The sequence below is a fragment of the Rhea americana genome, unplaced genomic scaffold (genome assembly GCF_003343005.1).
Source record: "Rhea americana isolate MKP2758 unplaced genomic scaffold, rheAme1 scaffold_21, whole genome shotgun sequence".
NCBI lineage: Eukaryota > Metazoa > Chordata > Aves > Rheiformes > Rheidae > Rhea > Rhea americana.
In genome coordinates, this window is record NW_028186258.1 from 3,245,821 (window position 1) to 3,273,146 (window position 27,326).

General features: G+C 39.4%; 1 protein-coding gene across 2 annotated transcripts in view; it reads right to left on the bottom strand.

Moving 5' to 3' along the window:
- CA10 (carbonic anhydrase 10 (inactive)) overlaps window positions 1-27,249 on the bottom strand; it is a 196,179-nt gene extending 168,930 nt beyond the window's left edge. The window contains exons 1-2 of one of the 2 annotated variants that reach the window (XM_085304622.1): window positions 26,971-27,249; window positions 26,625-26,712 (exon numbers count right to left, since the gene is read on the bottom strand). In XM_085304622.1, the coding sequence (XP_085160748.1) occupies window positions 26,625-26,685 (61 nt within the window). In that variant the 5' untranslated portion in view covers window positions 26,686-26,712; window positions 26,971-27,249. Of the gene's footprint in view, window positions 1-26,624 lie in introns of both variants that reach the window. The other variant, XM_085304621.1, reaches the window with a different exon arrangement.
- Between the last annotated feature and the right edge of the window lie 77 nt (window positions 27,250-27,326).

A 27,326-nucleotide genomic window follows, 5' to 3' on the forward strand; every position in this document is an offset into this window, starting at 1 on the left:
GAGTCTCTCACGGGAGAGAGAGCCTATAGTAGCCCACTCTGTGTTGTGTTAGATGGGGCAGTTCCTGCCTGATGAGTTGTTTAATCATGCCTAGACATAAAGTCTGAAGAGCTCTGTAAAATAATGAAGTAAGAAGAAGCAAGACTTCTTGTGATACTAACTTGCAAAGGCTCTGACTTTACATTGTGCTACATGCCCTCCACTCCCATTAATTTCAGTGTGGTTTGGGGACACTCAGCAGTTTCAAAAAAATGGCCTCAATATCCTTGAGCCTTTAAAGTTCAATACATTATTAATGCTAAATTAATAGGGCTTCCTTTAAAAGGAAACCGCTAAGTTCCTTCCTCAGAAGGCACATATGGCATTGGCATCTCATCAGGTTTCTGACCCTGCTTGCTCCCTGTTCTCTCTAAACAGAAAGTTACCAATCAGTAAGAGACTGAACAGTAGAAGACTGCCTTATTAGCTGCCATAGACAAAGCTTTTTTTTTCCTTTTCCAAGTCTTAGGCCATAGGAAAGAGAAGTGATTTCTTCAGCAGTCTTCCCATGAGGGAGCTGTGCCCAGAATTTAAGTATTCATTGCTGCTTAGACAAACYCAAGGGGAAGAAATAAAGGTCTTCCAATTAACCTCAAGTTTAATTTCATGGCATCAATATTAGGTGCTTGATCCTATAAAAATACACAGCAGCCTCAAATCCCACTGAATTCTGCAGTCACGGAGACCTGTGGTCCAGAATGTGAGATGGAAGCATTCTGCAGGGCTATTTGATATGCAGAGGACTAACAATCCTTACGTAATACTATAACAAACATTTTGCACAATTTTAACAAAAAGAACATACCAGAGAAAACTAAAGGCTGGCTTCAGTCTTCCTGAAGACTCAACAAAACTAGGAATGACAATCTGCAGGTTTTGTACATACGTTACTCTAGCTCCAGTTAATACAAAATGATGCACTTTCCTGAGACAGGAAGAGTGATCTTGTGCTGCCTAACAAAACTGCTTATGAACAGCCCCGACAAACACCACAAAGCCATTCAAAAGAGAGCAGAGCAAGGCAGAGGGGAGGCAAAATTATTTTGATTTTACTGAACTGGATTCACAGACCCAGATTTCTAGTCATCCTGGGGTTGACAGTCAGGGCACTAATCCAGATGATCTCACAGCTCACTAGACTCCCTAAATCCTCAGCACTTAAACCTTATGTCCCAGCGCTTTTTGGGATCACAAAGTCAAAAAAYGTTTTTCTGACCATGTAATAACAGCTTTGCCAGCATCAAGAAGAAACCTTATGTCAGAGGATAAGCCAAGATATGGATCCATTTCAGGCAGTGGTATCAAGACAGAAAATTGAACACATGATGATGTGACTTTTCTGCAGTTTATTAGTTGTTTTTTTTTGTTTTTGTTTTTTGGGTTTTTTTTTAGCAACAGTTGGTTCTTGGTTACTGGACATTTCTTAACAGAATGGGAAATTTTTTTTTTAGCTAATTTCTCTTAGTTGATAAGTGACAGCCTTTCTTCCTGGGAGTAATAGCTTATATGATGAATACCTTTAGTGATGTTAGTAAGATTGTGAAGAATTTTTCAGCATAAAGTATTCTTTCCAACTAAAGCAGATTCAGCTTGCTCAGAATACTGTTTTTATATCATTCAGACTTTCAGAAGAGCCCAGCTGCATATGCTCAATGCATATCCCATTACTATACATGGCAAGCACAGAAGAACCTTAAAAATCAATGGATTGTTATTAAATTCCCTTTAAAATGCCGAAAGAGGTTAGGATCACTGGGTTTTTGCTTGTGCATGCACAAACAATGAAATATTGTGGGTTGATTGCCTTATCAAAAATTTCAAGGMTGTTGTTAACAATATAGTACTTTTATATGGGTTTTCTTTGCTCACTTTCTTAGAAAAACTGTGGAAAAACAGAGTATGTTTTTCCTGAAGCAAGAAAAGGGATTAAAGTAGGAAATCTGCTTGTGAGATAGTTGTGACAAGTTAGAGTAACTCCCAACAAGAAGAGATTCTTAGCATCCCCTAAAAGCAAGCAGAGACTCTCGCCCAGCATCATAAAAAGCTATCCAAGGTTGCAAAGTGACAATATACTTACCCACTAGGTCATTAACAAACTCCCATACATTTAAAGGAGAGGAAGTGCACAGCTCAGAATCCCATAAGTATTAAACTGGCCACAAGATGAACATGAACATTCTGTATTGGCAGCATTAACTTACTTTGCATAAATCAAAATTAAGACACAAGAGGCAGCTCAGAAAAGTAGACAAGAAAATGAAGTATTCTCATCAAAGCCTCAATCACTGATCACCAAAACCAACTCCCTGTTACCCAAAAGACAGAGAGTCAAACCCTCCCCCCCCCCAGTACATAACAAAGTGTGTAATTTCACTACTACCTGTTTATCCTAAAGAACCATCACAGAGAAATAATTACAGACAGGAAATAATTTGGTGAAAGCTGAACTGCAATAGAAAGACTAGAGGTGCAGCAAGGGGGAAAAATTATTCTGATTAGATCAGTTACCAGGATCAGACAAGGCAGACGAGAAAAGACCATGTCTTATTTATCTTAGGTGCCAGCTATGATATATTATATAGACATTCCATTTATCACTTACTGCTTAGATATTACAGTGATGATGGCCGTACAAATTCGTTAACTTAGAGCTTTGGTTAGTTTTGGATTATTTTCAACACAGTAGACCTCCTTAACAGTTTTCCTGCGTTGAAAGGATTCTGTGCTTATCTCACTTGTCTGCTGAAGATGAAGAAAGAGTTGGGAAGAGGTTTTCTGTTTGCTTGCTTGTTTGTTTGACTTTGTCATGATCCCAATATTTGAAAAGCGATAAATCACCTCTCCCTGCCTCCCCCCACCATTTTTGCTTCCCTGCAATTCTGTGGAATATCCCTCAGAGATTACTTCTATCATCCATCTGTCCATAGTTGTGTTTATCCACTGAGCCTGGAAGAAGTCATACCCTTCCCCCTATCTGGACTGTTTCCTGAGGCAGCAGTGTTATTCTGGCACTCTGCTGCTACTCTGTTATTTAAGAAGAACATGTTTTCAGTAACAGCCACATCCCTAACTGAAAATATTCTTGGCTAAAAATGATGTAGCTCTGTCTACCTTGGTTGACTACAGAGAGCAGCTTATCTTTCTGAACTTTACTAAATTCTTGGCTTGTCTGTCTCCCTACAGTTTTTGCAAGGGTTTTCCCATATTCATCCTGTTTAGTCACTCCTTTAGCAGTTACTCAAAACTAGTGATATGCTTCTTTCCTTTTAATTTTGAAGTTAAAATGGAGGATATTTTGCATTGGTTGTGATGGCTGTACCTGCTTCATTTTGCTGTTCTAGAATTTCAATCGCTTTCTAAATAATTGATGTAGAAATCCTAGGTAGAAAAAGAAAAGCTTCATTTAGATATCTGTTGTTCATAGCTCTTTGTATCTGAGAGATGAGACTTTGCATATAGATAAAAGAAAAGGAAAAAAAAAGTAAAGGTAAGAATTTAAAATGTGTTTAATTCAAGGGGACTGTATGGAGGAATATGCCACTACAAAGATTTCACGAGGAATTTCCTAGCTTTCCTTCTTTTCATCRGTATGGTACTGTTTCTTCCAAGTCAGAATTCACAGGAGTTTCAGATGGTCTATTATACTTGCTTGTAGTAAGAGGAAAGAACTTTAGTGAGGGCAAAACCAACTCAGGACTGGAAATGGAATCTGTCATTTTAAAATGTGTATTATATGGTTTCCCTTCTTACCTGCCTGGTATTTCTAAAGCAGAGATGCCTGGCAGTTTCCAATGTGCTTTGAACCAAACAGCATTGAACCTGTTACCCAGGTTATTTCCACATTTTATTTATGTTTATTTCTATTCTTATGGTAGAACCCTTGTTATTCTCTATATTCCATCTTTAGACTTAAAAAAAAAAAAGATTTTTTTTTATGAGCTATGCAGCAGGCAAAGCTATGAAAGCTCTGCCTACCACGTACTCTAAGGGACAGACAGATTCTGGTGGCAAAATGCAGGAGGGATCATTCCAGCAGCTTAGCCATAAAGTAATAAGAATCAGCTTTCCATGAACTGAATATTGATCTACTCAATACTGACACCAATACAGAAAACCTGTCCATCAATATCATACATACTGCCTACATAATTTATAATAATGCTAAAGAGCAGCACTGGTACATTTAGATATTAAATTTACAAAATACAACCAAATCACTATCTAAACACAACCACAGTGCAATAGTACAAAGTAAGATACTCCAATAGCACAATAAGCCCAAGAGCCCCAGGACACCAGCTTTCAAAATAACAGAGGTAGGGGGTAAAGTCCTCAAATTTGGGCCAATTCAGAGAAGCTTTGTTTCTTTCAGTTAACATCCTTATTACATTCATCATTTATCAGTGAGTGCTTCAAAAATCTATCAAATCTATCAAAAAATTTATCAAATCTATTGATAAATCTGGCAAACTCATTGCTATGCAGCTGCCTACAGAACACACTATGTACCCTGAAAGAAATCCTGTTTGACATTAGTCTCTTAGAAGTTAAAATGTCCCTGTAATAACCAGGAGAAACTGACTGAATTTTGCACATTTTAGTTCTCCCCTTCACACTGCTAGTCCTGTCTAGCTGTTCAGGAAGCTCTGCACTAACCACCAGAGCAGCACAGGGAGGGCTGATGAATAATGCACACAAATCAAAGACCATTGTACCTGGCAGGGTGACGATATAATTATACAATGAACAATACTACTGACTCTGTAAACTTGATTTTGAGCTCCGTTAGACAGATGCTTAGGGTCAAAATTGRATGACAAAACTGGACACATGGAAAGGGCCTTACCCCACTGCCCTTTATCCAGCTCTTAAGCTCATACTAGAGGCAAGTTCACTGCAACTGGCATGTTACAGTCAGTCATGCAGAAAACTGAGGTACTGTACCAGAAGATGCTGACTTATTTTACAGTTAGTCAGACTGATCTCCACCCTTCCATACACGCTTGGAGTTGATCCAGCCATATACCTAAAAGGAATCATGTGTTTTCTTAAATCCTTATGGTACTGTGTATATGGCATCTGTTTGTTTTTTCCCCAACACAACTTTGTGCAGCAATATGTTGGAAAGATTGCTCTTATTTATTGTTTGTACTATGAAAGCACCAAAAAGTTGTGGAGGTCATATGCTGGAAACAGCACAAAACATGGAGAAAGCCAGTCTTCATTCAAGAAGTTAAGGACCCGTTACTCAGCGGGTGGACAAAGAGTTTAAAACATGGCAGCACCAGCTTTAAACTCTGTTCTAACCGCAACCCAAGGCAGAAACGCAGAATGTGGCACTGGGCCTGTAGGACTGCTACACAGCTTAGCTGCTGAGGTATGGGGCTATGTCTTCAGCAGTTTTACCCAGCAGCAATATATTTACGTTACAGAAATTCACCATTTCTTTTCATTACTTTCTGCCATTAAAAAATAGCCTGAGCGTACAGGGAAATTCAGGCCAGTAAACAAAACAACAACCTCTGATATTCAGGAAGTAAAACAAGATCAGTTTACTCCCCCAAACCACTCAAAGAGAAATAATCAGTTTTGTTTGATTATATACTTTTTTTTAAAATATGCCTTTCCTTAAAGACAATCCAAGAATTCTCAATATTAGTATCCTAAAAATTTTTTGTAGCTCAATATTTATTCTAATAATTTTTGTAGGGATAGCATCACATTGTTTTTGAACCGAAAGGAGATCTACACATCTTTCCCTCTCCCCTGCCCTAGAAATAGCTCATAGTAAAAAACACAAATTTTCTCGTTTGGAGAGTATTTAATTAATATAATTGCAAAACTTTTTCATGAATTTAACATGAGTAAAACGGCAATTTGGTACAGCTCTATCACTTCAGGACCTCAATGTTTTCTGTCTTTTAATTCTTCTGGTTGCTATTCTAAAGAGAAGATGAAAAAATGTATAAAGCTGTGTGGACCATCAAGCGACTGAATATAAAAAACAAACAAAACCCCAACAGATGAGGCATTTCAGTTTGGAAATTAAGTCAATAATCTAAAAGTGATCATTAATCRCCTCTCATCATATACTGTTAAAGGATTTTCAATATACAGTTAGAGACTAGTCACAGATAAAAGACTAAGTAGACATTAAAATGTTAGGCCATAACTATTCTGTTGCTATTGAACACAGCAGTAATCCACAGATAATGCCGCTGTACTTTGAATAAGTGACAAGGTGATCCAGAAGCTTAGTAAATTTTAACCGTTGCAAAAAGCACAAAAATCTAAAGTCATGCTGGCTCTGATCTCACATGCAAATCTCTCTTTTCCCTCCSTCCGCCCAACTTTCCATTCCTTCCAAGTTAAAAAAAAATGAAAAAGAAATACTAAAGATAGACTATGTAAGGAATCTGTTACAGCCTGGACTCCAAACACCTGCTTAAACAACAGCACCACTTTCCCTCCATTTCTGTTCAAACACATTCTTGAATTCACTGGGGCGTAATGTGCATAAGTGCTGTTGTGAAAGGAGGTTTGAAACTACAGACTGACAGAAGGACACACACTGGCCTCTACTGTTAGGACAATCATCACCCAGTACAGGCACTTTGCATAAAAGCTGCTTCTTCATCTTTTAATTCCCCCTCTACTTGGCATGTTTCTCACAGAAGTCAAAGGTTTGTCTGCTAACCTGGAGGGCCCATCAGCTCATCTGAAATTGGTTAATAGAAAAAAAGTACAGTACTAGTTAGGTTAGCACCCAACTGTGATCAAAACTTCACTCTTAAATGAACATTAACTTTTCAGAATCCATTTAAAATGCCCAGACATTTGCACTGGATTTAACTAACATACAAACAACATATAAACTAACATGTAAAAATGGCATCATTTATCCCATTTCAGCTGAATGTCAACTAGGCCTGAGCAGCTTCTGTGATCTCACATAGATCTGCATTAAGGATGATACAAGATTTGGACCTGGAAGCCTCAAGATCTTCAAAGCTTTTTCATTGCTCTGCAGTTTGCCTAGGCAAATATCTCTCAGCGTTAGAGTGCAAAACCCCACTATTCTGATTTCCAATACACTAGAGCTGTGGGAGAATCAACTCTGATTCAAGTCTGACCTAGTGAAAGAGAGTTCCACCCACTAAGCAGCAGCAGCATCTCTTATTTTCTGTATAACAATTAGTATAAAACATTTTGAGATACTTGAGTAAAAGGTACTATAGAAATACAAAGTACTGTTTAAATAAATTACATTTCTCTATGCTTTGAATTAAGAATCWCAATAATTTCTAATGGATTAAAACATGGCACATTTTACTTACTCTTTACACAAATCGTATCTTTTTAGAAGAGGCTAAGTTATTCTTTAATAGTCCTCCATATATTGAAAGAGATATTCTATGATCATCAATACACAGAATAAGGAGCACTTCTGGGGCTGGATGAAGCCAGCTACCTCATTTCATATGGCCCACAATCACATTAATGTTGTCTTGCAATAACATGATAAAAATAAGATGAATTTTAACRTTATGTTCTTTCCCCTCAAAAAGATACCAGGAAGACCTGTCTGGCCTTTCAGACAGAAACGTTTTTCAAACTTCAGCCTAACCCATGGCAGACAAGAGGAATGCTATGAACACAAAGCTGCAGTAGCTCGGGGCATTGCTTCCTTTTATACAGATTTTTTCAGGGTTTAATGCTTTTTCTCCTCCACTGCAGTCTGTTCAGATTGCTCAGTGACTTCACCAGAACAAGATCCAGTCCCAGACATGCACCTAGCAGTTACCTAAGAACCTGATAAAGCCCTAAGTTAACAGAAATTCAAGGGGCCAATCCTTGAATGTATAAAGCTGACCAGAAGGAGGGGATTGGTTTTGCCTTCTGCTTCCCTTAGCGTGATTATTTCTTTCTCTCAACCTAACTCTTGGGAAAGAGACAGAGAAAGTGGCTGCCGGTTAGACCTTTAGTATTGGACAGCAGAAAAAAAACCTTCAGAGGCTCATTAACTGCAACTAACCTGGCAGTGCTGTAACAGGCCACTTCAGACACAATCTTTCTAACGTTTCAAGATAAAAGGATTGTGATTTATTTAGCACACATGCTTCAACCTCCAAAAATATGTGATTCCTGAGCGTTCGTGGAGAAGTGCAAATGCAGAACCCAAAGGCCAGAGGCTGAGAAGGCTGTTTTCTACATGTGATTAGCCAGTCTGAGGCCCTAGTGTACAGCTTTACACTGCTTCCACTTGTTGGGCATTTGATACATACAAAGCTCATCTCCCATTGATCTGTTTCAACTCTAACTGCTCAGCACTTCTGCAAATCAGGCCCCAGGGAAAATAAGAAACATGTAATTAGTGACCACCCTTGAAAAGTTTGATTAAAGTGAGCTGCCTAGCAACACAAATTCCAGCAGAGGCAGGGATAAAATTCTATTCTCTAGAGAAGCCTTAAATTCCYGTGTGACCATCTTTTCCTACAGTCCCCTCCTTTATTCACTGCATGTGCCACAACCTCTGCAATTAAATGAGAAAGTGCTAAATTAGTGTATTTTCCCACTCAACCTTGCACAGGCAACTACACTTCTGTTATTTCATAATTTCTAAATGTTAAGATAACTTTAGATTGTTTATATAAAAGTTCTCATGTTTCTCCCCCACCTTTATTTTTAGTACAACTAAAAAAAATTCTACCAAATGGCAGCACTTTTTCTCTACCCAAGTGATTACAAGCTTGGGTCTGTCCTCTTCTTCTCCTATCTAACTGGTTCTCAGACCCATTTTTTTCCCTCTCTCTCTCTCTTTCTCCCTCCCCCATCCCACAGCACCTCATTCAGTCACAGTCTCCTCCGCACCAACTGTCTTCTTGTCCTCCCACCCCAGCACCTAGTACAGCTGTCTTCACCCAGCCAGCAAGTCCCAGTTATAACAAATACCAAAATCCAGCCTAAAGCACTTCATTTTATAAAGATGCAGACTTTTTAACTTATTTACAGCTTATCAAGAAAATCTGTCTCTCTCATATGCTGACTCTGTTTTTATCACATTCCTATATGCAGATACTTATGTGTGATGTGGTATATGTCTGCGTGCATGTATGCATAATATTTGCAACCATAATAAATGTGCATGTGCTTTATATGAAAATAAGAACAATAGTAGGTCAGATCAACTTCAAAAATCAGATCCCCTAGAAGCTCCAACTAGGAGCAGATTTCCATACTGCCAGGCAATAGATGATTACCTTCAGTCACACATGCCCTTTCCTATGCTTCTAACCTGGCTTTCATTGAAAATCCTGATCCAGGATCTGCAACGTGTGCAGAATGTGGCTGTTTGTTCACTCCATGGGCTGGAATATGAGAATGACTTCAGTGCCTGTCCTTCATAAAAAATTACATCTCAGCCCTGTAGGCTCAAGAAATAGGACATTCATAGTTGAGGCATCTCTAACTGACCCTAGAATGGTGCTAGCTCCATCCAGCTATTTCAGATGATAGTCTGACCTTCTCCTTGTGGGGAGAAAACAGGGGAAAAGGAGAAAAAGAAGAGATAGTGTATATCTGGTTTTGTCCTTTCTTATCCTGCATTAGATGGGAACTGACATTTTCCCGGTGGCCTGCTGGCTGCTGATCTGCTCTTCAGCCAGCCCCTTCCGATGCAGCCTTTCATTCTGTCATTTTCCACTGTGTTACTTACATGTAGTTTTAGTTCGATTAGGTGAGTTCAACAATGCAGAAATGCTAACCACTTAAATATAAGCACTTAAATATAGGATACAAGAGATCCATACTGTCGTTTACATCATAACTAATCAACTCTATTAGAGGGATCGCTAAGCTCATCATAAACATTTTCTAAAAACTGTTTTGAGCTTGATTAAGAAAACAACCCAAAGCCCAAGTCCAAAGTTCAAATGATGTATAAACTCCATCTTGTAAATAAACAGAGCATTTTCTTGGGGTAGCAGGAACTACAGTTAACTGTTGCCCTTCTTCAGGAATAGCTCTGTTAGATAAAGCACAAAGGTCGTATAAAACATTTGTTACGTTTCAGCATCACCAGACTTTAACCTAGGGAGGCTTTTGCTGGAAAGCACTTGTTACATACCGGTTTTATTTCACAGCTAAAGACTTTCAAAATAACAAAACCATGCAAAGGAAAAGCAGATTGACTTTTTGGCAGGAACTCAATGTGCAAATACTAATGAAATAATCTCAGTTAGCAGTCTGACTCCTCAAAGGTCAACAGCTCCACAATGAAAAACTTTAGAGCATTTAAGTTATTAACAATTTTGTCTTTCAAGGAGTCTGATGATTTCTTTGCTCTAAGTTAAAGGCTTTAAAACAAAATCAAGATTTGATGACTGAAGAGTTGACCTCTCCATATTTTTACCTCTATAACAGTTCAGACAAGAAGATGCTGTCTTGTTCTGATGGAAGCCACCAGCCAGATTCCTATGTATTCAGGATCAGAACCAAAAGGAATTTCATAATGGAAATCATAAATGCTATTTCTTATTTGTTTCTGGCAAAGCACACTATGAAACACTCATCTCAGTGCAATCTTACATTGCTAGCATTCTCTCTTTTGGTCAATACCCTCCTCTGTTCATCTATCCCTCTATTTCTTCTCTTATTCTATCCGTCACAACCAAATGTTCTTTCTCCTCCACACTGGCATACTCCTGACCTGTGAGATCAGGATCTGATCTGCTGTTTCATTCACCTGCAAGACTAAGTCTCAGTATCTCATCCAACTCTGACAACACCAACTTTCAAAATAACCTAAAGTCAGCAGATGATGACTGATCATTCTATCAAAAGTGTTTTCTTGTCCTATATGAAAATTACTGCTAAGTAGCAGTATTCAGTTCTCAATATTTAGAAAGAAAGCTTCTATTCTGTAAAAGAACGCTTTCAACTGGAACGTTGTAATGTCAGGGGGGCAGAGAGAGAATGAAGACGGCACTTGCACAGCAATGCTGGAGGTCTAGTTAAGATAGCTCATGCATAGTTAGGCAGTTATTGCTGGTTTACAGTATTTGTAAGCATTTTAAAACACTTGAATTAAATTGCTGTTTAAAATTAGTTTCGAATTTTAGATAATGTAATGTATYATGATTTGCTTATTGGCTTCATTTGCTTATAAGGTATTGTATAGATAGAAAAATAGACATTTTTGCCACTTTCACTCTTGCATAACAGGAAAGGAAATTGTATGTAAAGTAAGAATTGAAAATTTCTTTAGTAAACACTGGTAAATAAGCTCTCATCTTTTACATTACAAAGCTTTAAACTAGAAAGGGCATTTATACTGCAAGTATTCRGCAACTCATAAGGCAGGAGTTTATTATTCCACTCGGAAGAGAAGCAGTGTTCAGCCTTCTGTACAGCACCCATCATTGTAACATTCAGTAGTATTATTCAAGAGTCCAACAGACTTTACTTTGCTACTGACACACATAGCATCACTGGCACAGTGATAATTAGTGGAAGGACATATTTTCATACTTTGTGGTGGCATTTCTATTAACTGTACATAATGCAGCATTTTGTCCCACTCACATGATTGTGTTACATTTCACTTTGTTAAGCTGGAAATTTAAAGAATCTCTCGTTTTGTTGATGCTACTTTAGATGGGCCTTTCATTTCAAAAATCTCCAGGAGTATAGCATTTACCTTTCGTAAATCACAAGCACAAAATATGCATGTAAGGCAGGCAGTCTTCTTGTCTATATGCAGCAAGTGTACCAGATAAATTTAAACCAGGTTTACTAGGTTCACTTTAAGCCTCTTCCCAATTAAGAATCTAAATCAATATAAACCAGGTTCATTTCAACTTAAGACTGCCTATATGGCTTTTGTAGCCCTTTACTCATTGTATTCACCTGGACCAGCTAACACACAGGAGCAGGTATTTCCACTAATGTACCATCCACATTTTAGCTTCCTTATCCCTAACGCAGGTCAACTATAAAAGAAATGTGAACTAAATCGTAACATTCCATGAACCATGAAATCAACAACAACTTGACCTTTCTGATCCAACACTTTAAAAAGAAAAGAAACAAGATGGGAGCACCCTATTTCTGGGTAATATTGATGTGTTGGGATCGGTAGTCTAATCCCATCAGTTCCAAATCAGAATAATAAAACAGCTGAAATGAGATTTCTTCTCTGCTAGTTGGATTTCTGCATCTCTCACCACCAATTTGAAACATACGGAACGTGAATTCCACACTGGCACAATGCCCTTTCGACTTGCACATCAAAGCACTGCCTCTTCAGACAAAAACGCATTCGGTTCAGAATGCCTAAAAGCAACACGTATATAGCTAATATACTTAAAGAGTATCATCACTGTAGACAGGACAAAAAGAAGAGCAACACATCACAGAGGAAGTGATCTCAAGGAAAAGCAAACACAACTGGTGACACATGTAAACGGAAGTGGGAGAATAACTGTTTTAGATGTCGAGTCTCAACATCTAGCATTAAGACCCAAATTTGTATAGAAAGGAAGGGCTGTCTCTTGCATCACTACCAAAGAGCAAGTATGGCAGGTAAAAAAAGGAACGTGGACATCTCATCCAATCCATGAGAAAGTGGCACGTACCTGTGCTTTGCCRAATTAGAAATAATCTACCAATGAATTTTGCAACGCTACTGCTACAGCACTTGAAACATACAGATAGTGAAACCTGCTCATGAACAGCACAGTAAGTTTCAAGCTCCTAGGCATTCACTGCAGTAGCATGGTCTGTTTCCCAACATCTTTGCAGTCCTTGGAGAGGTGTAGATGCAGATTTAATGAGCAATGCATACCATCTGTTAATACTGCCTTTAAGAGCAACTGAGAAAAAAACAGCAATACCAAGAGTGCAAGAGATGGCAGAAGCTTTAAAAAAATGGACCATGAATAATAGGGTTCTCTTTGTATGATAAAAAAACAAATTTAAAAAATGAGCAGACTTCATGTTCATTTGGCAACTGTTAAAAACATTTAAGTCAGTCTTAAACCAGATTATAACAGTGGTATAAACATTTGGGCTAACAGAGCCAGTGGTATATTACTTCTGATCAAAAACCAAGCTCACCAAAATGACACATCCCAGGACCTGATCTTGCAGTTCACATGCTTTGGACGAGCTCCCTATGGTTAGAAATTAGAATAGCTCTTTTGATATGCTTAAGTACAGGATCTGGCCCCTTGTTATTTTATGCTCATGCACGGTGGATAAAAACTGCTGTCATTCTAACAGGGTAGTATTTCTCACTCAATGTAGTTGTAAATAACTACTTTAGATGCTAGACAGTGGACAGTCAAGCTGCTCAACAGCTGCCTCAACAGAGAAATCTGACAGTACAATACATCTTCAGTTACTAACTACAGTAATTCAACTGAATCCCACAAAGTCATTCAGTAGATAGTCATAAACACGTAACAGAGAGCCARAGGAACTACTTGGTGTCTCTCCATTCAAAAAATGCCTCATTTGTTTGTAATGTGAACATGCTTAGGGAGGAAGAACTGTTCAGTGGTTAGCCAAAGATCAGGATACTGTTCTCCGCCCTACTTTGGACCAGTAATTTAGACCCAGACATAAAAAAATAATTAGGATTCAGGGGGAATTGAGATATTTAAATCCAGAAAAGAGTACCTGAAAGTCCACACCTAAAGCAACAGGCATATAAGCTTTTAGGAGTATGGCTCTTAAACACCTAGCATTTCACTGCCCATGTCCGTAAGTCTGTCAGCTGTCTGTCTGCAAAGCTGCTGTCATCTATTTCGTATTGAAATTAGAACACAAAATAGCTCATCTATTTCATGTATCTACTTTGTATGATGAGATTTCATCTTCAGGTGAAGCTCTCATCCATTGCATATCGAATCCATTCAAATTCTACTGATCTCGCTTCCCTCAAAACACCTTCTGCTTTTGGTAAATACTGTCGTAAAAGCATCATCACATGCAACATGTGGCTGAAGCTTCCAAGCCTGTCTATGAAGTTGCAAACATTACTAAACTCCGCTATGCTGAGAGCCTAATTAGTGCCTGCTTTTCACAAATCAGTCTTCCATAGAACAGGGCCTGAGGACAGTTCCCATGTGTAGCTGGTTTCTCAGTTTTAAGAGGAAGAGGTTCCTTTTTCATTCATTCTCACTGTAACTATTCTCTTTGATCTATCCACCTCAATAAGTGAAACTGTTGTTTTCATTTAGGTAGTGACCTCTGTTTTCCTGAAGGGCAAGGACTACATTTCCTAGTAGCTGGCAGTGTAACAACTTCTTAGGGCAAGAACTCACCTTTTTCAGTCATACATATACATTTCAGTTTTACATTAATATTTTCTCTTCCTTAGGAGAGTTTTGAGAAATTACCAAAAATCTATTTAAATGTTTTGGTTTTATTTCCACAGTCCTAATTTTCTTTTTTTCCACAGTCCAAATTTTTATTTGTATACAGTCTTAGTTTTATTTTAATATACTGTTATACCTGTAGGGAAAGAAATAACTGAAGGTCTGCAGTTTGCATGGAGAGTTATCTTTGACTTAATGTACCCTACACAGCTTTGTGACAAGAATAGATGTAAAAGCCCTTTGTATTCCTTAATCAAGACATACTACTGCTGAGATACCCAGAAGGCAAGGATTAAGCCAGGTTTCCAGAGTGGAGAAACAGACATAGTTGCAAGAAATAAAAGGTTTATTTAAGTCACTAAACTCCCTGACAGAACTGTAAGCAATTATAAGATTAAACCATGCCATCTTGCTATATGCTATTATATACCTGTTGTATGTATTTGTAGTAAGTAAATTAACATAAAATTTTATGAAATACTGATCCTTCAAATAAGAAATGCATTTTATTCAATGCTTTAAATGGRTTATTAATATAGATATATGATATGATATACGCTTTTACTGTGGCTATAGAATAATATAGAAAATACAGATAACATAGAAAAATGAAGTTCACTTCCATTCAAGAAGAGCACAGAAACCACTGTCACAAAGAGCTAAAAATAATGGGACACTGCTAACACTGAACATCAAGAAAGATAGTTAAAAACATTACAAATCCATCCCTCTCTGTAACTTAACAATCTATAGGTTCAGTCAATTTAAAAGATCTAGGAACAGGGGTTTAGTGGATTAGTAACAACAGACCATTAATCTCTGCAGCCTCAATTTTAATCCAGCGATGACCAAAGTGATTGAAAATCATTCTACCCACATGACTAGTAAAGCTTCTAAGCGTGGTTCTCTCACATACCTGAATCCCAGAAGCAGAGGTCACACTATGTTTTTAAGGGACTATTTACCAAGAGACCTCTGCTTAATACTTAGCTAACCTCAATGCCAACATTTCTTGGCAGAGTAATTCCATTGCGTAGTTTCAACTATCTCTATGAACTAAGAATTGAAGATTTTATTTTGCACTTTATTTCAGTCAACAAAGCTTACTTTTTGCCCTGGCAAAACACCTAAAAYACATTTATGTAAAATAAATTCCTTTTTGTGTCTACATGAAATCTTAATCCTACATGTGTAGGAACTGATGAGTGTCATTCCAAGCAAATGCCAGGAAATTATTTCTGTACAGTTTATATAATATGAGTGAAAGTTATACTGAAAACACTTAGAATTTTTTTTAAATGTAGTAGTATGATGTCACGTGCACTGTTTTATGCCCCTTTAATTATCATGAGGAAAGGAATAATTTTTAATTTTGGGGCCTTTTTTGTATATAAGAACACTCCACTGTAAAGATATTAAGTTCTGGACTGTTCAATGACTAGAACCAATTTTTAGGTGACCAGCAGAAAGGAAGGAATCTCTACTTCAACTGTGCAAAGTCCACCCATACTATCATGGGCTGGAGACAGAGGACATGAAATTATTCATCAGAAAATGATGTGATGGTATTATGTGAACAAGACATACTGAAGTCTCACTAAAGCATGCTTATGTGATCTAGACTGCACCAGCAACCAAGACTGACATGAGGTTTCCCCAAGCACAGCTGTTGGCACCGCCGAGTCAAGTGAGCCTTCCTCTCCCGCAGCACCACCGCACAGCGGCCCTCCACCGCTCACGTGGCGCCGGCTGGCAGCCCCGCTCTATAYGCAGGGCAGCATCTACTTACCCCTTGAAAGCCCTGGTTACTTAGGGACTTGAGATTTGGTCAAAATAAATTTTGCAGGTTACTCAGTAGCTGGTATTGGTTTAAATTTTATCTGTACAGTTTGTGCTGGCGTAAAAAACATGAAACAAGTTCACATAGGAATTCCCATTGTTTTATGTAATCAGTTAGGTCTAGGTATTACACTTCCTAATTTTTGTTTTCTGTAGTCTAAAGGAAAGCTATTTACTACTGAGAAAAATAGCGCCTATTTCATTCATGGCATCCTTAAAGTCCAAATAACAAATTACAACCTAAATTATTTTAATTTTGATTGCATGCTTTTTCTTGCAGTGTTAGTCATCTAGAGTAGTCTGCATTGTCGCTTTAACACACAAAGAACTTGCATGATTTTACCTAGATCACAATTATTTTTCACACAATTGCATAATTTAATCGGAGATGATAAAAATTTCCACTCATCTCAGCTGGGCACTTCCAAAGATTTTGTATTATTCATGTTTTATACCAGTACTAGTCCTTACTACAGCAAAGCACCGAAGCATATCCTTCATCTATATACATCTACATACGTATCTGTATTGTTTTATACAATTACATACTAAGACTCAGATACAGCAAACGCTTAAACGTGTCTTCTAAATTTTGCATTTTGCTGAATCTGTGTATTGATATATCACAATACAGCCTAAAGAGGATGGCTGTGTTTTTAGCTCACAAGTATGAAAACATGCTACCTATTAGAAATAAATCATGTTATTTATTACTCTATTTTGCATCCTATTCCATCTATTCCACTGTGAGTTAAACACCTGTGGCTCCAGGGCAAAGGTACAATTACAGACTGGCAAAGACAAATTGTTRACAACTTGGAGAGATTGCTGGGAGAGTAGCGAAGACAGAAATTATGCATATGCAGATAACTTTATATCCCACTTGCAATTACTAACTGCCTCGTGGTACCCTCAGGATCATCTGGGCAAACTGCAGGAGATTGTGGCGTCCTTGCAGATTGCTTTGTTTTCCAAAAGGGACAAAAACATAYGAAAACAATAAGATACTGCTTATGAAGTATGAATGTTAAAAATATATATGTTCAAATGGTGAAGCCAGGTGAATATACTGGAAAATAAAAAGTAGGAGTTACAGACATCACAGGCAAAATCCCCTGGGGACAGGATTTCACTCCTCAAAATAAATGCACATACGTATGCACACCATATCCCAAAAATGGGTAAGTAAAGGAACCTGTTGGTTTGCTGAAAGAGCAGCTCCAAAGGAAAAAAATTAAGGCCAGAATCTGTGGTGCCTTTAACTTGTCACCTACACCCATGCAAGGTGGATGTAAAACACGAGATGCCGCACTCGGGGGAATCCTTCTTTACTCATAGTCGCAATAAAAATATAAAGAATTCAACTGAATGAATGTTAGTAATTTAAGCAGGATTTAAATAACTTAAATAGCGTATGTTTATGGAGGAACCTTGCATAGGTCTGAATTTTACCTTACTAGCACATTAAGTCACGGCTACCACACAAAACAGTTTAAAGGTACCTGATGTAATTCCTCAATATACCACACTAATACCCCAGAATAACTTCACAGCTAGTACTACGAAGAGAAAAAAAATACCTTGCAATAGGCAGGAAGGGAGAGGAGGGATCCAGTTCCTGAGAGCACCCTGGGGCCCGGGGAGGAGGCGCCCCCCGGCCGCTCGGCAGCCCACACGGCCCCTCGCTGAGGTAAACGGCCCGGCCTAGGGGGAGGGAGCGGACGGAGACACCACGATCTCGCTGCCTCGCGGGGCGTGAAGCTCTAGAGGCTTAAAAATGGTTTTATTTTCTGTCAGGGCCAGGCTGCCAAGTCTCGGCTCCCGCAGGACTCCTCGAACGTGCCTCGCAGTCGCCACCGAGCTGGCCGCACAAACGCCTCGCACACGGGCGCCATTTGCGGGCAGCGCAGCGAGGGCGGGCGAGCGGGGCCGAAGGCGACCGTGGTGGTTCCCTCCGCCGCGGGAGCAGAGCGGCGCCGGGGAAAGCCGCGTGRGTCAGCCGCCCTCCGGCGAGTCGGGAAGGCCAGTCGGCAAGGCGAGGTGAGGAGAAGTGTGGCACCATGGCACGGCACGGCAGGGGGAGGGCGAGGGGCTGCCAAGGGGCAGCGCCGACATGGCTCCTCACAGCTCTTCCCTCAGCGGCCTGAGCTGCGCGGGGGCTGAGCTGACCAGGACACGGGCAGCAAAGGCCAGGGATGGGGACAGGGCTGTAGAGAGCCCCTTGGTTCACCCCAGGCCATCCCCACCTTCCCTCCAGGCCTGGCTCTGGCAGCAGCTGAGGCCTCCCTCATTTCCATGAGGCATTTTGGTGTCTTACCATGATCATAAAAACGTTCAAGTGTAATCCTAGGGCTACAAGGTAGCAGTGAGTGAAAACGGACTGTGGTTAAACATTTAGATTACTGGTGAGTGACCTGTAGCATTTTTTTTTACATCAGTTTTACCGTTTTACCTCAAGTTTCTCCATTTGTGTGACCCACACAACTTATTCTCTGCAAACTGTTTTAAGATCTACCAAGGAAAAGCATCATTGTTTTTCCTTTTTGATTAAGGTATAATAGTATAATGCAAAGCTTTCCCCATTCATAACTTTCCCACATGGCATTGGAAAAAAGCCAGATTGCACAGTCTCATTCGGAGAAAACTCCTGTATAAACCAACAGCTGCCTAGATGTTCCCAACTCACAAGATTAGGACCAGAATAGAGTCAATCAAAAACTTTTTATTTCCAGCAACAGTAGCCTTTCCTTTCCATAACTGAAACTTCTCACATGGGCAATCATAAACCTCACTGATGTATGGATGGCATAGCTTTCCACTCATGTATGAACAAACAAACAGCTTAGTCTCAATAAAATTTCCTTTTCAGGTAGTATGGTGGTGTTACCCTTTTCTGCCAGCAAGTGCAAATAATCTCGAGTCCTGCCTTTTTCCTGAAGAGAAGGTAATATTCAGATTTTTTCTCTGCCCTGATGGCAAATGCAAATTAATGCTCTTTCTAGTGGCTCATGTATGTCGTCTTGCCAAGCAAAATTTAGCAGTGGCAGCAGCAATCTTTCCTTGAGCTGCCCAACTGGCTTGCTCCTGGGATTACTGCTAGCAGGCAGGGTTTGCCAGAAATCATGGTCATTCCAACATCACTTCAAATGATGCAGTTTTCCACAGTCAAACATAGCAAAAGACCTTTCTGTATTACTGCTCAGTATCTTTTTCCATTAGCATTAATAAGGTAAATTCTGTAAGAGTCCTGCTGTACTGGTATTTCTACCCATGGCAGAACAGAAAAACTCTATTCTGAGGACTATTCTTGAAGTAGAACAGGGCATTATGGTAGTTAATAATGGGAAAGCTTTAAATTAAATTTGAAACAACCCACAGAACTGACATGAAGATGATTTTGTAAAAAAATGTATTTTCCCTCTAACTCTAGCTACCATTCCCCATACTCAAAAATTATTTCCAGAAGTTAGATATGTCAACTCGTTTGGAGAGAAAAAAGTATAATGTTGCTTAGCTTCCTCTTTTCTGCATGTGCTTAACAGCCACCTTGGACTAGTCAATGCACAATTCTATCTGTTCCCTACTTAAAAGGCTCTTGACAAATACACACTATTTGGAACTTGATTAAGCATGAATCATACAGGGAGGAAGAAAGAATGTCAAAATGAACAGAGAACATTATGGATAATGTCTATCTTTATACTTACTTCAGTATCTTCTTAAAAATAAATTCTAATTAGTTATTTGTAAACTACAGCTGCTCTGATATTTTTCCTGTCAGGAACATTACAAAAGGTGACATTCCCTGGTATTTGAGCTTAATATTAATTTTACTACAAAAACATAAGTGTTACCGATGCACAAATCCAGATCAAATGTTTTCATATGCAAAATAAACCAATGACAGCATTTCTTCTGTTTAGTTCTCAGCACTGCTTTTGGTACTTTACATATGTTAGAAGTGATCTCCTTTAGTTTTTCAAGATGAATAGAATAAAAAAGAAAATGAAATGTATTAGGGTTCTAATCCTGGATAGAGCTGGACATGGCACCCCAGCGCACTCATTAGGAGTACAGAGAACTGCCATGTAAAGCCTTTCTCACTGTCAGGCTTTAAGTTTTTACAACTCATAAGGCCCAAATCCGATTAACACTAAAAAGCCATTTATAGTATTCTCAGAGTTCCAAGGTCTTTTAAAGTGGGTGTAAGTATATGTTTTCTTATGCCTTCCTACCCCAAATGTCAACCAAAAACAAGATAAGAGCAAAATAATACTTATCACAGTGTTACATCACATATCACAAGGGCTGTTCATAACTAGCTGTCGCCTACTTTTGTCTGCTGCACAAGCTGCTTTATATAGTTTTCTGCTGTTTTATATAGTTTTCTGCTAACCACCCAGTTTCAAAAGATACTATTAAGCTTGTACATCACCATGCCTGTAGAACCTTGTCAATTATTAGCAGAAAACAAAAGGAAGTACAACTTTGATTAGAACACAATATGCAAAACGGCTTCTCTGGGAAAACTAAAGAGAATTTATTCAGTTTATTATTCTGTTGAATAGAAAGATACTCTCTCACTGTGTGTATATAAATACACACACACACACACACACACATATATATAGTCTGTTCACTACTTTCTTTTCAGAAAAACATTTCGTACTTTTCATTTAAACCACAGATGGGTGAATCATCCAGTTCAGTCTTTGCCATGTAAGTTTAGGCATAAACAATTAGCAATGGTGAAAAGAAAAGCTCTCTCCTCAGCTAAATTACAACTTTCAGCCAAGTAAAAAAGCAATACTTTGATCAATAGCAGCAGATAAGCAAAACAGCCTTTTATGGTAAGCAAGCATTCCTCCTTCATTTGTATGCAAGTAACATATTCATAATTCAAAGGGATAGTTATTTCAATCCTTGCTGAATTTTAAATCTAGGTGTTGTAGATTTTAAACTGAAACTCCTCCTAGAATTTGAAGGGAAAAACTTGTCTGTAACATCAGTTGCATCTCAAAGACTACTTTTAAATTGAGATGGCGTGTTGGAGTTTTAGTCCTTTTTAAAACAATTCAGTCTTGGAGGTTTGGTATCTACTTCAATTGCATTAACAATGAGGCAACAGAACAAGGCAAAGAAACCTCTTTGAAAACTGGCTATCTTCATCACTGAGATTTGCAAAACAATAGCAATTATTATGAGTTTCTTCCCCTAGGTTTATTGGATGGAAAATAGCTCAGCATAACATGAGTGAAACTATTCATATACATTTTCTTCTACTACCTTTACATAAGCTAAAAATGTTTGTTGTTTTGCCATTTAAGTGCCTATCTGGTCACGCTGTAGCTACAAAGCTAACAATAAAAATAGATTGATGAAAAATACAGGACACAAAAAGAAATAAAGTAGACATTTATAGGAGACTACAAAACTATTTCCATAAAATTTTAGAGCAGAAACATCTTCACACCTTCTGAAAAGGCAGCAACATCTCTCAAGCGAGAAAGCTTTCAAGTGCTAAGAAACTGGGACTCTTTAGATCCAACATATGGCCTCCATCCTGTGTTTGACTGTGAGCAGGAGGATTTGAGTCCACATGGATTTTCAGTAACATCAACAAACTCCATACAGGCAGGTTTGCCCACACACATGGAGCTGTAGGGATGGGACCAAAAAAAGAAAGAATACTATAATGGATTGGCTGCCAGAAGCTCTTAGTCACCAGGTGCACTAGGCTACCTGTTACACCTTCCTATGTTCCTAGAGATTACTCTTCTCTTAGATACATCTGTGCTATGAATAATTCTTTCCCCTAGGATATTACATTCCTTACTTAACAAACCTGCCAGAAAAAAGTCATTTCTGTGACATTTAACTTGATTTCAACGTTTTTGTCCAAAAATACAGTGAACCATTCAGTGATGGTTACTAACGGGCATTAGAGCCTTCATATTCTTCTTTTCTATAACACTACTTATGCTAGTTTGAATTACCTCAGATTGTAGTAATGGTTGAGAGAAGAATATGAGTTATCAGACCTTGCAGATCATCACTCAACAGCTAATTCAACTTTGGCATTATTTAGAGTTCGTATAGAACCTCTATCTCTGTGTTATGCCAGGTAATAAGAGCTCAGAAACTGTAGCAGCAGCAAGACAGAAAATGAAGTGCTGCTATGCTCCACATACAGTCCTAGTCCTCAGTGCCAGAAGGTGCTACATCACATGTTCAATACACAGGAATTTTTGACAGGCATGAGTTCCTTGATACCATCTCACTGCTCTTGATGCTGTTGTTCATGATACATAATTAATGGCCTCTCTGTGGAGCCAAACAGGCCAAAGAAATTACATCATAAACAGGATATGGCCGTACATGACTTGAGGACAATGGCAAAGGATGAGCATACTTTCAAATACTAAGAGCTCTGTAGGACTTCCGTGAATCTCATCCACATTAGTTCCTGTAAGCCCAAAGAGTAAGAGGTAATGTATCAATCCATAGGAAGCCACAAGGATTTTGAATATGCAGGTTCTGTAAGTCAATTTGTTGATGGATTAACAGAAAATGTATGTAGAGACCTTTTTAAGCAATGAATGCATACAGCAGTAGTGTTTCCTTATTTAAATGAAACATCTGGAAAAGATGAAAAGAACTTCTTTTGAAAAGAACAGTTTTCTTGAAACTGATTGCTAATATCTAAAATCATAAAAAGAATAAAACACAGCTTATACAAATGTCTGTGCAAGCAAATGTGGCAGCCATTATGGGACCAACAACATCCCATCTACAACTAAGAATACTGATGCTAATTAATCCTTAGTGGTATTCTTACCCAGAAAGGAAATTTTGGACATCATACCAACAAGTATAATCCTCTTTCTGTACAACATGGTAAGCCCCCTGTCATGACTATATGCATCATCAAAGAAACAATAACTAGAAGGATCTTATTTTTGYATCCTTTTTATAGGACATCTTCACTTCCAGTACTCTATGTTCCTTCTGTGCTGTAGTATCATTAAAAGAAACAAAACTTCTAAAATCATAATGTAAATCATGACAGTTTTTTCTTAGAGACTATAACTCAATATGCACCATGACTTACTTAGTAGGGAAAAAGAGGGCTTTMATTTCTTTCTGAAGGGCAGAAATTGTTTCCTTGGTCCCTCAGTCTGTTCTTATTTCTCATCTGCATTTGTACAAGGAAACTAGATTCTCCTTTCAAACAAACAATTTCAAGTAGCAAAAGCCTTCATTCAGTATGCCAAGAGAACAAAAATACTCAGTTTACAAAGTTCACACAGCAATACAAATTATTTTCCAAACACATAGACCAGTAATCAAAAAAAATCAGTCATGTATCTCAGTACCATTTCTTCCAAACTAAGCAATCTAACATATACAGAGGTAGCTGGCCAATGAAAAATGTTAGGTATAAAATAATTTATTAAATATATATGTCTTCTTTCATAGATTAAATTACTTTCCACACTAAGCACTCTTAAGATGCTATCAAAATTAACATATGTCACAAAAATTCATGCATGTAAGATATACCAAAAAGCCAATTATATGTTAGAATGTCATTACTACATTTAAGTAAAAAATGCAGCGTAAGTAAATGAAGATCTATATTCAGTACAATCTATATTTAAGCATGTCAGGTAAATGCATAGCAAAGGACAGTGTAATATAACATTGAACTTATCTTAAGTAAGTTTGCTAATAGTGATGATCTAGTTATAAGCATCTAGTTAATAGTCTATTCAATTCAGTAACTGACATCACCCTTCGAACAGCAGCCCTTAGAAGTCCCTAATCCAATCCCCACTGAAATTAGTTGGAAGACTATCACATATTTAAATACACACTGAATCAAGTCTCTGCTAATGTTCAGGAAAAATCATGCACAGAAAAGCAGTCTCACATCTTCATTGCTGAAACAAATGACTTATCAAAGAAAGAAAGAAAGAAAGAAAAGCAATATTACGTCACTCCTTAATTCACTTTTCTGTAATCTGCAGTAATATGCCTAAATTAGTGTCTTTTTAAAATAACATGTTGAACGAATGAGCAATGCCAAAGTACAGAAAATATGCAGTTTCTGGAATCCARTGTTAAGTTAAGGCAAACGTTAACAGGCTTCATTACACCTTCTCATACTTCAGCTGTTACCCAGACATCAGAGCTAGATAATATGCTACAAAACATAGTGTGAAAAGGATGACAGAGAAAAGATATAAAGCATTACTGCCAGTCAGATATCTACAGATCTAAATCCCTTTTACCAAGATGACTAATAATTCCTGAAAAAATAAAGATCTCTAGGGAAAAAGAAAGAAAAAAGAAACCAAAGGCTACATGTATGCAGAGGATGCTCTATGTGGTTAAAACAAGTTGTTTGAAACCACAGCTTTATTCATACAGCAAAAGCATCCCACCATCCACTTATTCACTTTATTCAAAAAAAAGAAAAAAAAGAAAAAGAAAAAAAACAGCAAGAGAAAAGAGGTGAAGAGGAGAGAAAAGAGGGGAAAAGGCGAGAAAAGAGGGGAAGAGATTGATATCAGGCTGTTCCTAGTGCTAGAGGGAGATGGTGAGCCAAGAGAGCCCCTGCAGGACTGATCCCTCTATCAGTTTCAGACGCTTGGGTGCCAATTTCTGAAGAGGAGGAAAGAAAGGGGAAAAGATTAGGAAACACTGGCAGCTAAATACATGGCATAAGGATCTGCACAGAATGGGACAGCTTCTTCCTGTCGCAAGATATTACTGTCAGAATAGCCAAGAAAACGATGGGCTTCATTTTTCCATTCTCATTGTGGTACTTAGAGAAGTGCCTAATTTGAAGAGAGCTGGACAGGTGGCATATCACGCTGAGCTAAACAGATAAGTGTGAGATTTAAATGACAAGAGGAAGCAGGTTTTGCTGTTCTAAAGAGAATGAATTATTCTGGTGGTACCAATGGGCACAAGTGGAAGGTCAGCTTGGGGTGCTGCCAGCATCACCTTGGTGCCTGCTGGCAGATGGTTTCAGTTCATGGGGATAAAAGAAGGGCTGACATACTCAGTGGGCTGGCATAAACACTGTCAGCTCCGGAATAGGAAAAGTTTTGGGGCAGGTGCAGACAATGCAAATCGCCATAGATGCTGCCACCCTAAATGTCAGTACAAGTGTTGCCAGTGCAAAGGTGGTAAGGGTGGATCAGTAGGGAGGTGCTGCAGAAAGCGCAGCGGGGGCAGGCACTGCCAACATGAGACGCTGCAGGTGCGGCTAGCTGGGTGCCAAGGGGCTGGCACTGCCAAGCACTGCCTGGTCCCAAGGGAGCTTAGCAGCTTGCTCTCCCTAAGCACATGCCAGCTGAGGGGCCTCCAGGATTTCGCACCCGCCGTAGAGCCATGCCTGGTGCTGCTTGCGTTCCCATTTCTAGACTTATGCAACGCCGTGAGGGCAGAAGCAGTCTGCAGAGAAGTGGAGCAGAAGGAGATGCAGGCAGCCTGGATTCCCATGGGGCTTCCTGAAATGTCCCAAACTAGAAAACTGGCCACCTCCCCACTACTGCTCCTGCARCATAATTATTCCAGCATGACTGACATGACAAATTAACAAGGCAGCCAGGGCTTGTGCAGTAGAAAAGAGTGTTTTCCCCAAGAATAAATTGGTCCAATCCTTTACGCTAGACACCCGGCCGTGCCTATTCATTAATTGGACAAGCTCTAGTGACAACTGAAATTACCTGACTTCTACATGCTGAAGGGAGAGAGATCTCTGCAACCTTCAAATGAGAAGCCTAAAGCCGGAATCCCAGCCACTGTGGAGTTCTTTGGATGTTTTTTTTTAGTTCATTTTCAGAGCACAGCCCCAGTAAATCTCCTTTTAAAAGCAGAGGCACAGTCTTTAGAGGATTCTGTCATTCCTCTTTTTGCAGTCCCTGAAATGTGGCACCAGAACATGACAACTCATCCAATGAACCGCAACCCTTTTAAGACCCACAGATCAGCCGAGTTTAAGAACTTTAGGAGCCACAAAACGCTGGGATTACTGCAATGTTGGGATTAATTATCACAACCGGAGTACATTAGGAATTATAAACATCTGCTTAATCAGTACCCTGTGGTTATTTATTGCAACCAACGTATCATAATTACTAAACAGGTACCAGAATAAATGTGGGGTGGGAGGGGGATTGATGGCTCTTACATTCAGTCACGATCCACTCACAATATCATTATGCATACATTTTTCAACTACTGTTTTGATTCGGGTTTACCTGTAACTCTTACTGCCCTGCTAAAGGGAAGCCTGGGGACCCGCTATGGTATTTCTCCCCTCTGCCTGCCCTTTCTGCACTAGCTGCGTACCTGAAATGCAGACGATGAAATTCGCTTGCAGAAGGAAAAGCACCTCCCAAACAATTTCCATCCTCCGATTCTCATGCCAAGTGCATCCCTCGRCGAAAAAAAATAACAAAGATCAATATCGCAGTTTGAACGATCCCAGCAAATTTCCTTTCGGACTTGCAGACTGTATTCCCCAGATGTGCTGACAACACATGTCCGAGCGCTCTCTCTGCACGGCTCAAGCGAGATCCCTTCCCTTCCTTCGCCCTCCAAAAAAGACCAAGAAGCCAACTGCCAGCACCGGGCTCTTCCTCCACCAGTGAGAAAAAAATCCACCAGATTTCCCAACAAGACATAGACAACAAACCCCAACTGATCCGGTCCGGMGAGTCTCTATTCCAGGGCGGCCAGATGCAAGTTAACCCCAAACTCTGCCCGTCTCAGCGGGGCCGCGCCAGCGTGCCCGGGGGGAGGCGGCGGCGGGAGGGGGCTCCTCTCCTGCTGCTGCTACAAAATGAGCGGAAAGAGATTAATACCCGCTGCAACGCCCTGGCCCCCCCTGCCTGGCACCGCACCTCCGCGCCGCTGAGCGCAGCACGTAGCAGCCGGCTCTCTGCAGCCCTGCCGGGCTTTCTGCAATCCCCGGCGAGCCGCGCCGGCTTTCCGCCAGGCGACTGCAGGGGTCGTCCTTGCCCCGCGCACCGAGCGGCCCTTCCGCGGCCG